General features: G+C 46.5%; 1 protein-coding gene across 10 annotated transcripts in view; it reads left to right on the top strand.

The window, feature by feature from the left end:
- LOC109889595 (neuron navigator 2) overlaps positions 1–14,570 on the top strand; it is a 140,711-nt gene that overhangs the window by 106,123 nt on the left and 20,018 nt on the right. For all 10 annotated transcript variants that reach the window (XM_031823102.1, XM_031823094.1, XM_031823095.1 and 7 more), the window contains 7 exons: positions 6,574–6,626; positions 7,036–7,059; positions 7,212–7,286; positions 10,281–10,364; positions 10,473–10,596; positions 10,750–10,901; positions 12,500–12,675. In XM_031823102.1, coding sequence (XP_031678962.1) covers positions 6,574–6,626; positions 7,036–7,059; positions 7,212–7,286; positions 10,281–10,364; positions 10,473–10,596; positions 10,750–10,901; positions 12,500–12,675 — 688 coding nt within the window. The remainder of the gene's footprint in view (positions 1–6,573; positions 6,627–7,035; positions 7,060–7,211; positions 7,287–10,280; positions 10,365–10,472; positions 10,597–10,749; positions 10,902–12,499; positions 12,676–14,570) is intronic.

Genomic DNA, 14,570 nt, shown 5'->3' on the forward strand with positions numbered 1-14,570 from the left:
CAGAACATAATTTCAACTAATAATGTAATTAGAATTATTATTATTATAATTATTATATAAATCCTTAGCACTTCTCTGAAGGTGTAGAAGGCCCTCATTGTTCGATTGGGTTCAAGTCCGCGCTCTGGCTGGGCCACTCAAGGACATTCAGAGACTTGTCATGAATCCACTCCTGCGTTATCTTGGCTGTATGCTTAGGGTCATTGTCCTGTTGGAAGGTGAACCTTCACCCCAGTCTGAGGTCCTGTGCACTCTGGAGCAGGTTTTCATCAAGGATCTCTTCGTTCATCTTTGCCTCGATCCTGACTAGTCTCCCAGTCCCTAACGCTGAAAAACACCCCCACATTATGATGCTATCAGAACCATGCTTCACCGTAGGGATGGTGCCAGGTTTCCTCCAGATGTGACGCTTGGCATTCAGGCCAAAGAGTTGAATCTTGGTTTCATCAGACCAGAGAATCTTGTTTCTCATGGTTTGAGAGTCTTTAGGTGCCTTTTGGAAAACTCCAAGTGGGCTGTCATGTACCTTTTACTGAGGAGTAGCTTCCGTCTGGCCGCTTTACCATAAAGGCCTGATTGGTGGAGTGCTGCAGAGATGGTTGTCCTTCTGGAAGGTTCACCCATCTCCACAGAGGAACTCTGGAGCTCTGTCAGAGTGACCATCATGTTCATGTTTTGCTGGGTGGCCTGCTCTAGGAAGAGTCTGGGTGGTTCCAAACTTATTCCCTTTAAGAATGATGGAGGTCACTGTGTTCTTGGTTACCTTCAATGCTGCAGGAATGTTTTGGTACCCTTCCCCAGATCTGTGCCTCGACACAATCCTGTCTCGGAGCTCTATGGACAATTCCTTCAACCTCATGGTTAGTTTTTTTGCTCTGACTTGCACTGTCAACTGTGTGACCTTATATAGATAGGTGTGTGCCTTTCCAAATCAAATCAAATCAAATGTATTTATATAGCCCTTCATCAGCTGATATCTCAAAGTGCTGTACAGAAACCCAGCCTAAAACCACAAACAGCAAGCAATGCAGGTGTAGAAGCATGGTGGCTAGGAAAAACTCCCTAGAAAGGCCAAAACCTAGGAAGAAACCTAGAGAGGAACCAGGCTATGTGGGGTGGCCAGTCCTCTTCTGGCTGTGCCGGGTGGAGATTATAACAGAACATGGCCAAGATGTTCAAATGTTCATAAATGACCAGCATGGTCGTATAATAAGGCAGAACAGTTGAAACTGGAGCAGCAGCACGGTCAGGTGGACTGGGGACAGCAAGGAGTCATCATGTCAGGTAGTCCTGGGGCATGGTCCTAGGGCTCAGGTCCTCCGAGAGAGAGAAAGAAAGAGAGAATTAGAGAGAGCATATGTGGGGTGGCCAGTCCTCTTCTGGCTGTGCCGGGTGGAGATTATAACAGAGCATGGCCAAGATGTTCAAATGTTCATAAATGACCAGCATGGTCAAATAATAATAAGGCAGAACAGTTGAAACTGGAGCAGCAGCACGGCCAGGTGGACTGGGGACAGCAAGGAGTCATCATGTCAGGTAGTCCTGGGGCATGGTCCTAGGGCTCAGGTCAGTTGAAACTGGAGCAGCAGCACGGACAGGTGGACTGGGGACAGCAAGGAGTCATGTCAGGTAGTCCTGGGTCATGGTCCTAGGGCTCAGGTCCTCCGAGAGAGAGAGAGAAAGAGAGAAAGAGAGAATTAGAGAACGCACACTTAGATTCACACAGGACACCGAATAGGACAGTAGAGGTACTCCAGATATAACAAACTGACCCTAGCCCCCCGACACATAAACTACTGCAGCATAAATACTGGAGGCTGAGACAGGAGGGGTCAGGAGACACTGTGGCCTCATCCGAGGACACCCCCGGACAGGGCCAAACAGGAAGGATATAACCCCACCCACTCTGCCAAAGCACAGCCCCCACACCACTAGAGGGATATCTTCAACCACCAACTTACCATCCTGAGACAAGGCCGAGTATAGCCCACAAAGATCTCCGCCATGGCACAACCCAAGGGGGGGCGCCAACCCAGACAGGATGACCACAACAGTGAATCAACCCACTCAGGTGACGCACCCCTTCCAGGGACGAGAGAGAGCCCCAGTAAGCCAGTGACTCAGCCCCTGTAATAGGGTTAGAGGCAGAGAATCCCAGTGGAAAGAGGGGAACCGGCCAGGCAGAGACAGCAAGGGCGGTTCGTTGCTCCAGAGCCTTTCCGTTCACCTTCCCACTCCTGGCCAGACTACACTCAATCATATGACCCACTGAAGAGATAAGTCTTCAGTAAAGACTTAAAGGTTGAGACCGAGTTTGCGTCTCTGACATGGGTAGGCAGACCGTTCCATAAAAATGGATCTCTATAGGAGAAAGCTGTTTGCTTAGAAATTCTAGGGACAATTAGGAGGCCTGCGTCTTGTGACCGTAGCGTACGTGTAGGTATGTACGGCAGGACCAAATCAGAGAGATAGGTAGGAGCAAGCCCATGTAATGCTTTGTAGGTTAGCAGTAAAACCTTGAAATCAGCCCTTGCTTTGACAGGAAGCCAGTGTAGAGAGGCTAGCACTGGATTAATATGATCACATTTTTTGGTTCTAGTCAGGATTCTAGCAGCCGTATTTAGCACCAACTGAAGTTTATTTAGTGCTTTATCCGGGTAGCCGGAAAGTAGAGCATTGCAGTAGTCTAACCTAGAAGTGACAAAAGCATGGATACATTTTTCTGCATCATTTTTGGACAGAAAGTTTCTGATTTTTGCAATGTTACGTAGATGGAAAAAAGCTGTCCTTGAAATGGTCTTGATATGTTCTTCAAAAGAGAGATCAGGGTCCAGAGTAACGCCGAGGTCCTTCACAGTTTTATTTGAGACGACTGTACAACCATTAAGATTAATTGTCAGATTCAACAGAAGATCAATATGTTTCTTGGGACCTAGAACAAGCATCTCTGTTTTGTCCGAGTTTAAAAGTAGAAAGTCAAATCATGTCCAATCAATTGAATTTACCACAGGTGGACTCCAATCAAGTTGTAGAAATACCTCAAGTGTAACGTGTATGCTGGGAGTCAGGAAGCAAGTATAGTGAATGCGCGGGAGCCGGCTGAGGAGCTGGGCGATTCGGCCGAGGCGCAGGAGCCTGGCGATCCAGGCGAGGCGCGTGAGCCGGCCGAGTCGCCGGAGCCTGGCGATCCAGGCGAGGCGCGTGAGCAGGGCGAGCCGGCCGAGGCGCGGGAGCCGACGTCACCAGTAAAAAAATATATATAATCCCTGCTGCTGCTTCCCCTTGGGGAGGCATTATTCTATAAGGCTGGGAGTCGGGAAGCAAGTACAGGGAGTGCACATTTTATAATAAAAATAACATAGTACCAAATAAGAAACACGAAAAGCGTACAGACAGAAACAGAGTCAATAATGCCTCAGAAAAGAACCAAGGGGAGTGACAGATATAGGGGAGGTAATCAGGAAGGTAATGGAGTCCAGGGGAGTGTCATGAGGTGCAGGTAACAATGGTGGTAGGTGTGCGTAATGATTAGACAAATAGCGACGTAGAGCGCCGAGGAGCAGGAGTAAGCGTCAAGGATGATCAATGGAAACAGGATGCACCTGAGCAATTTCGAGTTTCATGGCAAAGGGTCTTTATATTTATGTAAATAACGTATTTCTGTTCTTTATTTGTAATAAATTAGCAAAAATGTATATTGGGTTATTGTGTGTAGATTTCTTTGTAATTTAATCCATTTTAGAATAAGGCTGTAAGGTAGCAAAATGTGGAAAAAGTCAAGGGGTCTGAATACTTTCCCGAAGGCACTGTATAGGCCTAATGCAATGATATACAGTTTATTAGGTACACCACACCGTTCACGAAAATGGTTCGCTCCAACAGACAGTGAGTCACGCGGCCGCGGCTTGCTGTATAAAGCAGGCAGACAGGCATCGAAGCATTCAGTTACTGTTTGATTGAACGTTAGAAGAGCCAAAACGCGTGACCTAAGTGACTTTCAGCCTGGTAAAATCTTCGGTGCCGGGCTCGCCAGTTCCAGTATCTCAGAAACGGATTGCCTCCTGTGCTTTTCACGTACGACAGTGTCTAGGGTTTACCGAGAATGGGGCGACAGACAAAAAACATCCAGTCAGCGGTAGTCCTGTGGGTGAAAGCAGCTCATTGAGGAGAGGTCAAAGGAGAATGGCAAGAATCGTGCAAGCTAACAGGTCTGCAGGTAAAGTAACAGGTAAATAACTGCGCAGTACAACAGTGATGTGCAGAACGGAATCTTGGAACGCAAAACTTGTCTGTCCTTGTCATGGATGAAGCTATTGCAGCAGACGACCACACTGGGTTCAACTCCTATCGGCTAAAACAAGAAGAAGCGGCTACTGTGGGCAAGCGATCACCAACACTGGACAGTTGAGAATGGAAAAACATTGCCTGGTCCGACGAATCCCGGTTCCTGTTGCGTCCGCAAAGTCAGGATTTGGCGTAAGCAGCATGAGTCCATGTCCCCATCCTGCCTGCTGTCAACTGTACAGGCTGGTGGTGGTGGTGTAATGGTGTGGGGAATGTTTTCCTGGCACACAATAGGTCCCTTGATACCAATTGAGCAATGTTTCCACGCCCCAAAGAATTCAAGCTGTTCTGTAGGCAAAGAGGGATGCGACCCGGTACTATATGGGTGTACCTAATAAACTGGCAACTAAGTGTATACCTGGGCTAAATGTCACTATCTGTAACTAGCTGAACCCCGTAACTCTTCATGGGTTTCCTTGAGCTTGTAGTCCTATAAGACCTGCCCTTGGTTTTGACACCAGTGCCTGGAAATCCAGACTGTTATGGAATGATTTTACCCCACTATACATCCACACGCTTCAGTGGACTCTGGGACATTAGAGAACACACTCAGGGCTCTAAATAATTGTACAAAGGCTTGGCAAGCAGCTAAGCATTTAGTTAAAGGCCCAGTGCAGGCAAATACATGATTTCTCTGTGTTATATATATATATACATATTATTTACACACACACATTTCCACACCATGAGATTGGGGAAATACTGAAAAATTGTGAATATGATAATGCCCTTTTAGTTTAAGAGCTGTTTGAAAAGGCCTTTTTGGCCTGCCTGGTAACATCACCAGGCAGTAAATTATACTGAACAAAAATATAAACGCAACATGCAAAGTGTTGGTCCCATGTTTCATGAGCTGAAATAAAAGATCCCAGAAATTGAGCATTTATGTATGTGAAAAGCCCTTTTATGGAGAAAAACAAATTCTGATTGGCTGGGCCTGGCTCCGCAGTGGGTGGGCCTGGCTCCCCAGTGTGTGGGCCTGGCTCCCCAGTTTGTGGGCCTGGCTCCCCAGTGGGTGGGGCCTGGTTCCCCAGTGGCTGGGCCTGGCTCCTCAGTGGGTGGGCCTGGCTCCCCAGTGGGTGGGCCTGGCTCCCCGGTGGGTGGGCCTGGCTCCCCGGTGGCTGGGCCTGGCTCCCCGGTGGCTGGGCCTGGCTCCCCGGTGGCTGGGCCTGGCTCCCCGGTGGCTGGGCCTGGCTCCCCGGTGTGTGGGCCTGGCTCCCCAGTGGCTGTGCCTGGCTCCCCAGTGGCTGGGCCTGGCTCCCCAGTGGCCTTCACAGGCCCACCCGTGGCTGCACCCCTGCCGAGTAATTTGAAATCCATAGATTAGGGCCTAATGAATTCATTTCAATTGACTGATTTCCTTATGAACTGTAACTCAGTCAAATCTTTGAAATTGTTGCATGTTGAATTTATATTTTTGTTCAGTATAGTTAATAGACCAATAATAAAGAGTTCCTAACCTCTCGTCCAATAACAGCTAGTTTTCCGTTTTTCTGCACCTACTCAGACCACCCCCAGACAGTTCGAGCAAAATTCTTGCTTGCGAAATTGCTCTTTGCTAAGAAGCTATTTTTGTTTATTTTTGACTATTTTAATTGAAAACAATCACAGTAAGGTGCTTCATCGTTACCCAGAAATGATTTGAGATAATAATGGCTGCATTGGACCTTTAAGTTTGGCACTTCCCCCTGCTGTCATTGTAGTCCTGCGGTGATGTTGTGGTTCCATTCCATTATGATTAATGGAGAGAGAGACAGCTCATATAGCGAGGCTGTGTTAGTGTAGTAACAGCACTCACTAAAGTGTAATGATGATGTATAGGCTGATGACTGCTGCTAAAGTGTGAATGTGTCATACTGTATGTCTCACCGGGGCGATTTTAAGTCTGGACATGTGGTTATGTGAGTGTAGTCAGGCAGTTAGATATCGGGGCTGATGTGTGTATGTCAAACCATATCAGCACAATTAAAGGGTAGGCTACAACGTGAGCGAGTCACAGTAACATAACAGTGCCACGCACGCACTCACGCGCGGTCACACACACACACACACACACACACCTAGAGCAGCACCTCTGTTGTAAAAGTTCACCCAGGGCAGCTGTTTATGCACGTTCCTGTCTCCAAAGTCGTCAGAGGGGAGATGAATCACTGCTTGCATGAAGCCATTATCCATGATTGACGTAACCAGAGGAATGAGTCGAGTGTTGTTTTTTTTGTTTCTCTCCAGTCCACGGCTCCTCTCTGTCTCTAGTGTCCAGCACTTCCTCTGCCCACTCCATGGTGAGCGACACTTTGATTCATGTTTGATGCACTGTCCAAACACACAGTACCAATGTTAATATACTTAGGGCTGGTTTCCCAGACAAAGATTAAGCCTAGTCCCGGGCAAAAAAAATAAAAAGTAATTTTAATTGAGGTTCTTCATTGAGCATGTTTTTTAGTTCAGGACTAGGGTTCATCTGTGTCTGGGAAACCAGCCCTCAGTGAGCTTTATGGGTGAAAGGGAAGAGGGACCATCTCAATGTGTCTGACTTGACTGCCGAGTTACATTGCTAATCAACTGCTTGTGTGAATCCTTATAGCCTGAGGTGGAAACTGAATATGTTCAGATTGTCTTCCTTGCTGTCTTATCCCATGCATACTGTGACCTGCATAACCCTCTCTTCTCTTCTCCTCCTCTTTTTCATAGCCGGAGGAGAAATCTCAGTCGGAGGTAAGAACAACTTTACTTTCCACCATTGATTACCTTTGGGACTGTAACATCCTAACTGTTAATGAGCCAGCAAGTTATTTGGGTACTACATACTCTATATCCTAATATTATGTTTCCTGTCGATAAGCATTATCTTGTTTGTCTGTTCTCAGATTCGTAAGCTGCGGAGAGAATTGGACGCTTCCCAGGAGAAGGTGTCTGGTTTGACCACTCAGCTGAGTGCTAATGTAAGTTTGATGGCAAATGGTTACTATGATAAGCACTGTGGCATCATGGTTCCGCTGGTACTAACTGTCAGGGTTGGGGTAAATTGCGTTTAAATTTCGGTCAATTCATAAAGTAAACCAAATTCCAATTCCACATTTTCCTCATTGAAAAGCACGGAAGAGAATTGGAATTGGTCTTTTAGTGTACGTTGTGAATTGACTGGAATTTAAATGGAATTGACCCCAACCCTGCTAACTGTATATAATGCCTTGGTTGTGGTCATTGGAATGGATTCGTCCTAGTGTTGCGTATTACCAGAATTCAAACTACCTAGAAGTCAAAGAGTTCCAGCATTGCGCTTGGTGTTTTTGTTTACCTTTGCATGGCTTCCTACTGCACATTGAACATGACACTGGGTAATGGTCTGAGAGGGGAAGCAGGGGTTCAGTCCCATTATCTGCTCTCTGAATGTAAACAAACATGACAGCCCTGCAGCAGAAACAGCGTCAGTAACAGCCTAATGAAATGGTACATCCTCGGGCCCGCATCCACACTGGTTATGTGATCTCACAAACAGAGATTTCACAACACAGCAGGCTAGAGCAGCTGTGGGGGGCTTGGGTGGAGTATGAAGGCTGTAGTTCCTTGTAAGAGAACTCGGGTTAGGCTGCTAGAGTATGGCCTGAGCCCCTGGCCTTACCAGCCCCGTAAGACATACCTGCACTAGGACCTGACAGACTGTACAGCCTGATAGTGGAGGAATCAGCCAGCCTGCCACATGCCCCAACACCAGCCCCTCTGTCTGATGGAAACTCTCCAGATCTGTTCCCCGCCTTCTCTTCTGCCAAGCTATCAGCTCATATTCCGTGGCGGCCGGGCTCTGGGCTGTGATAGGAATCAGAACATGTGTTTACTCATACCTCTGTGTGATGATCAGAACAGAAGCACCTAAGTATCCGTCTTCAGCGTCTGTCTGCTACCGGACTCATTCTTTATCAAAGGCAGACTGGTCCCTGACTGGACCTGGATCACCCTGAGCTGAGGCGCTTTAGCCATGTCAGCCAAAAGCCCCAGTCCGGGGGCTAGCAGCCCGGTGATGGTGACGTGGTGTCCCCTGAACCACTACCCGTCCCTGGGGAAGGAGGCAACCAGAGGGAAGGCCAGACGCAAGCTGCAGCCCAGGCTGAGACGTAGCCAGAGTTACAGCCCTGCAGGCCACAAGGAGGACAGCAACATACAGCAGGACCTCACTGAGGTGGGATCTGACTGGAACCTCTGGGCTCTCACAGGGCTTCAGGAGCTTTGAGTCTCAGGATGTTTTGTTTTGGGAAGTGAGCTTGTATGTTGGCCTGTGGGTATATGTCAGTTTATTGTGGAGCCAACAGTATAGCCTAGTACTGCTACTACATCCTGGGTATTTGTCTGTTTATTGTGGAGCCAGCAGTATAGCCTACTACTACTGCTACTACATCCTGGGTATTTGTCTGTTTATTGTGGAGCTAGCAGTATAGCCTACTACTGCCACTACATCCTGGGCATTTGTCTGTTTATTGTGGAGCTAGCAGTATAGCGTACTACTGCTACTACATCCTGGGTATTTGTCTGTTTATTATGGAGCTAGCAGTATAACCTACTACTGCTACTACATCCTGGGTATTTGTCTGTTTATTGTGGAGCTAGCAGTATAGCGTATTACTGCTACTACATCCTGGGTATTTGTCTGTTTATTGTGGAGCTAGCAGTATAGCGTATTACTGCTACTACATCCTGAGTATTTGTCTGTTTATTGTGGAGCTAGCAGTATAGCGTACTACTGCTACTACAGTACATGGCTGGGTTGTGAGCTGTAACTAGAGGTTGGAGCTCAGTGTGTCTGTCCTAGATATGTCAGAGGACAGGCTCGTCTCTGTTGCAATACTCTTGATGTTCTGCTTTTGTTTAGCCTGTAAAGCTGTTATCAACTACCAGGAACGTGATGTTTGATTTCATGTTTGATTTTTGTATTTTTTAATTGCATGCTTTAGGTTTTCTGTGTAATGAGAATCGATGGCGCTGATTCTTGTCCTTTGCAAAGCAAATCAACAACAGCGATGCATAAGAGAATATGTACTATCTAAAACCCACCGCAGCTTTGGAAATCCTAGCACCTACGGTATGGAATAGTTTGAACATTTATCTTCTACAACACAAGCCATCCATTGATTTCATGCATTTGAGGTGGTTTCTTTGGATGTATATGATTGCCAAACTGACTGCGTACTGAGCCGGTCTGCAATCTCTTTGTACACCTTCGTCAAATTTCCAGCTGTGGCATTGATGAGTAAATCGACGTGCAAGTTGATAACCAGCACGACTTGAAGCAGCATGTTTCTTTCACACCTGTATCTCTACAGAAGATAACAAATACGTGTGATCCGTTTACTTTGCGTACGAGGAGAAAACATCCAAAATGTTTTCCGCTTAACCCGAATCCCTCTTTTTCCTTTCTCTGCTCGTCTGTGGCCGTGAGAAGGTAGCAGGTCTCTGGTTTCACGAAGCCCGATGGTGGCTAGCTAGGGTGTTTGTTTTTTTAGGACTCGTGTTCATCTCTACCAGGCTACTGAACCACGGAACCCTGCCCAGACAGGTAGACAGGTAGTCGGCAGAGAGCCTGGCCCATTAAATCAGCATGGATCCATTTCTAACATGCAGTGACTCCCCCAGCTGTCCCTGTGGAGCAACCCGACTCCCGTCGTTCTTACTCAGAATACTCAACGTACACCTTGACACGGAAGCCATCATCGCCTGTGTATGTTTTTGTTTTGGCTCTGTGTCTGCATGTCGTGAAAGGTATGTGGGTGTGTTCTTACGAGCGAGACCTTTTCCTAAAACCTTCCCAGACCTGAGGGGGGGGGGCGCTTGCGAATCAAACAAATGTGTGTCAGTTGAAGGAGGACAAATGACATTGTCTGCAGGTCAGTTTGCAAACTTACACATGGATGGCTGAATGCGTACTGCTGTGTGCGTGTCCGTAGGCTCACCTGGTAGCAGCGTTTGAGCAGAGCTTGGGGAACATGACCATCCGACTCCAGGGCCTTACCACCACGGCTGAGCAGAAGGTAAGGACTGGAGCCGTCAAAATGTCAGTTTCCTCAGAAATATGTCTGTCTTTCCTTGGATGGATTGTGATGCTACCTGTGTTGCTTCATCATGTTGTTGTATTTTAGGATTCTGAGCTGAACGACCTGAGGAAAACCGTAGAGCACATGAAGAAGCAGAACACAGCAGCCCAGGCAGCCATCGACGGTGTCATCAACCTGCCAGAGCTCACATGCAAAGGTGATAGGCCAGGTGAGAAGTTACCTCCCACATTAACATGAAACCCAACAAGAACAAATGACTATTTGCTAGTGAAAAAAGGGCATCTGACACCGAATCAGAATGGATTAGAATTCTATGCTGGTCCGTGTCTCACTCTCTCTCTTGTGCATCCCACGGCCTCAGCCAATGAAAGCCCCCAGTCTCAGCAGGATCTGTGTATCCGCAGACAGCACTCGTCTGACAGTGTGTCTAGCATCACCAGCGCCACCAGCCACTCCAGCGTGGGCAGCAACTTGGAGCTGGACGCCAAGAACAAAAAGACAAAGAAGAACTGGGTAGGTCCTCCACTCTCTGTCTATCTAGCTGGCTGGCTAGTTGTCTGTCTGTCCCTCTATGTCTGTCTGTTTATCAACATGGCTGGCTAGCTGTCTGTCCCTCTATGTCTTCTGTCTATCAACAAGGCTGGCTAGCTGTCTGTCTATCCCTCTATGTCTGTCTGTTTATCAACATGGCTGGCTAGCTGTCTGTCTATCTACATGGCTGGCTAGCTGTCTGTCCCTCTATGTCTTCTGTCTATCAACATGGCTGGCTAGCTGTCTGTCTGTCCCTCTATGTCTGTCTGTCTATCAACATGGCTGGCTAGCTAGCTGTCTGTCTGTCCCTCCCTCTATGTCTGTCTGTCTATCAACATGGCTGGCTAGCTGTCTGTCTGTCCCTCTATGTCTGTCTGTCTATCAACATGGCTGGCTGGCTGTCTGTCTGTCCCTCTATATCTGTCTGTTTATCAACATGGCTGGCTAGCTGTCTGTCTGTCCCTCTATGTCTGTCTGTTTATCAACATGGCTGGCTAGCTGTCTGTCTGTCCCTCTATGTCTGTCTGTTTATCAACATGGCTGTCTGTTCGTCTGTCTGTCTCTGTCTGCACGTCTAATCTGTCAGATGTTCTTGCCCTTTCCTCCAATCCTTCTGTTTGTGCTCAGCCTTCTTGCGCAGGAGCAAAGGTGAATATGGTTATTGTTTATAGTGAGCTGCTCTAGAAACTAGATTGTGAGTTGAGAATTGTGAGGTGTTCCCTTATTACACATGGCAAAACCGCAAAGAAACTGCACGCAACTACGAAAAGGTCACCTGTAATCTGTTAGTCGGGAGACACGAGGTTAGGTCAATATACTCATGCATTTTCTGCCTGTAGAAAAGAGGTGTGGACACAGTATGTATGTTGGTTGAACACTGCCTGTACTAACCTATGAAGTCAAATGAAAATGTCTGCGTGTGTGTTCTTTTGTCCTGACATGATGCTGTTGCGTGTGCTGGAGGGAAGGTGAATGATGACTATGTACGCAGACGGTGATGATACTAGTATCTGTGTATTAGTTAGAAGTACAACCATGGCGTACCTGACTATTTCAACACAAGGGGGCAGATGACTACTGAGTTTAAATATCTACATCTCCCCTTTAGTGGTTGAGTAGTCGTGTCAATTAGTGAGAAGTTTATTAAAGGTGATAACTCTTGCTCCCTAGCCTAACCCTCCCTATTCCTTGTTTGTAGCTGTGAGGGTATAGTTTGTGTTCAGTCTCTTTAGTGAGCTGCCTTGTGGACAGCCTATTCTATTCTACAAATCCACCCTACCTCTATTGTGTCTCCATGCTTAAAGTTGAAATGGTCTATGATCAGCATGCTATGGTCTTGTCTTTCCCCTCTTGTGCTCTCCTATCGTGTGGAGGTTTATGAGGTAAGATTAACACACTCATTTCCAAAATTGACTTGTATTCCTTGATTAGGTGGAGATAGTGAAAGAGTAGAAGTTTGAAAACTGTTTTGTGATTCAAAATGTATTTCTGGGCCCCTTATATGTCTGTGTGCTTTACTATGTAATCAGGTCTTTCTGTTTTCTTCTCTTCTCTGACCCCATCCCCATCCTTGGCTGCAGCTGCGGAGCTCCTTCAAGCAGGCATTTGGGAAGAAGAAGTCGTCCAAGTCTGCGTCCTCCCACTCCGACGTAGAAGAGATGACCGGCTGTTCACTGCCCTCCTCCCCCAAGCTAACTGCATACAACGGCTCCACCGCCTCAACACCCATGATCCGGAACTCCCACTCCAACTCTCTGTGAGTACCTGGGCCCAGGCTATTAGACACTCACCTGTTTCTAAATGGGAGGGGGGATAGTGGATCATAGTGGAGGCTCCCTGTTTTCTCATTTAATACAGTCAACTCAGGGGTCTGGAAGATCACATGACCGTATTAATGATTACTACTGACTCCCATAGTGTCTGATACAGCTCTCTCAACAGCGTTATATTATATATTCCCTACCGTTCAAAGATTTGGGGTCACTTAGAAATGCCCTTGTTTCCCATGAAAACATAGATGAAATCAGTTGCAAAATGAATAGGAAATATAGTCAAGACGTTGACAAGGTTATAAATAATGATTTTTGATTGAAATAATAATTGTGTCCTTCAAACTTTGCTTTCGTCAAAAGAATCCTCCATTTGCCGCAATTACAGCCTTGCAGACCTTTGGCATTCTAGTTGTCAATTTGTTGAGGTAATCTGAAGAGATTTCACCCCATGCTTCCTGAAGTACTTCCCACAAGTTGGATTGGCTTGATGTGCACTTCTTATGTACCATACGGTCAAGCTGCTCCCACAACAGCTCAATCCGGTTGAGATCCGGTGACTGTGATGGCCACTCCATTATAGACAGAATACTAGCTGACTGCTTCTTCCCTAAATAGTTCTTGCATAGTTTGAAGCTGTGCTTTGGGTCATTGTCTTGTTGTAGGAGGAAATTGGCTCCAATTAAGCACCGTCCACAGCGTATGGCATGGCGTTGCAAAATGGAGTGATAGCCTTCCATCTTCAAGATCCCTTTTACCCTGTACAAATCTCCCACTTTACCACCACCAAAAATCAAATCAAATGTATTTATATAGCCCTTCGAACATCAGCTGATATCTCAAAGTGCTGTACAGAAACCCAGCCTAAAACCCCAAACAGCAAGCAATGCAGGTGTAGAAGCACGGTGGCTAGGAAAAACTCCCTAGAAAGGCCAAAACCTAGGAACAAACCTAGAGAGGAACCAGGCTTTGAGGGGTGGCCAGTCCTCTTCTGGCTATGCCGGGTGGAGATTATAACAGAACATGGCCAAGATGTTCAAATGTTCATAAATGACCAGTATGGTCAAATAATAATAATCACAGGCAGAACAGTTGAAACTGGAGCAGCAGCACATCCAGGTGGACTGGGGACAGCAAGGAGTCATCATGCCAGGTAGTCCTGAGGCATGGTCCTAGGGCTCAGGTCCTCTGAGAGAGAGGTCTCTGACCAAATCTGAGAGATAGGTAGGAGCAAGCCCATGTAATGCTTTGTAGGTTAGCAGTAAAACCTTGAAATCAGCCCTTGCCTTAACAGGAAGCCAGTGTAGAGAGGCTAGCACTGGAGTAATATGATAAAAATGTTTGGTTCCAGTCAGGATTCTAGCAGCCGTAAAGTAGAGCATTGCAGTGTTCTAACCTAGAAGTAACAAAAGCATGGATACATTTTTCTGCATCATTTTTGCACAGAAAGTTTCTGATTTTTGCAATGTTACGTAGATGGAAAAAAGTTGTCCTTGAAACAGTCTTGATATGTTCGTCAGAAGAGAGATCAGGGTCCAGAGTAATGCCGAGGTGCTTCACAGTTTTATTTGAGACGACTGTACAACCATTAAGATTAATTGTCAGATTCAACAGAAGATCTGTTGAAAGACCCCCAGACCATCACATTGTATCACCACCAAAAGACAGAAATACCTTATTTACATAGGTACTTAGACCCTTTACTGTAAAGACTTGAAATTGAGCTCAGGTGCATCCTGTTTCCATTGATCATCCTTGAGATGTTTCTGCAACTTGATTGGAGTCCACCTGTGGTAAATTAAATTGATTGGACATGATTGTGAAAGGCACACACCTGTTTATATAAGGTCTGGTTGACAGTGCATGTCAGAGCAAAAACCAA

The sequence above is a fragment of the Oncorhynchus kisutch genome, linkage group LG4, assembly GCF_002021735.2.
Source record: "Oncorhynchus kisutch isolate 150728-3 linkage group LG4, Okis_V2, whole genome shotgun sequence".
Classification (NCBI taxonomy): domain Eukaryota; kingdom Metazoa; phylum Chordata; class Actinopteri; order Salmoniformes; family Salmonidae; genus Oncorhynchus; species Oncorhynchus kisutch.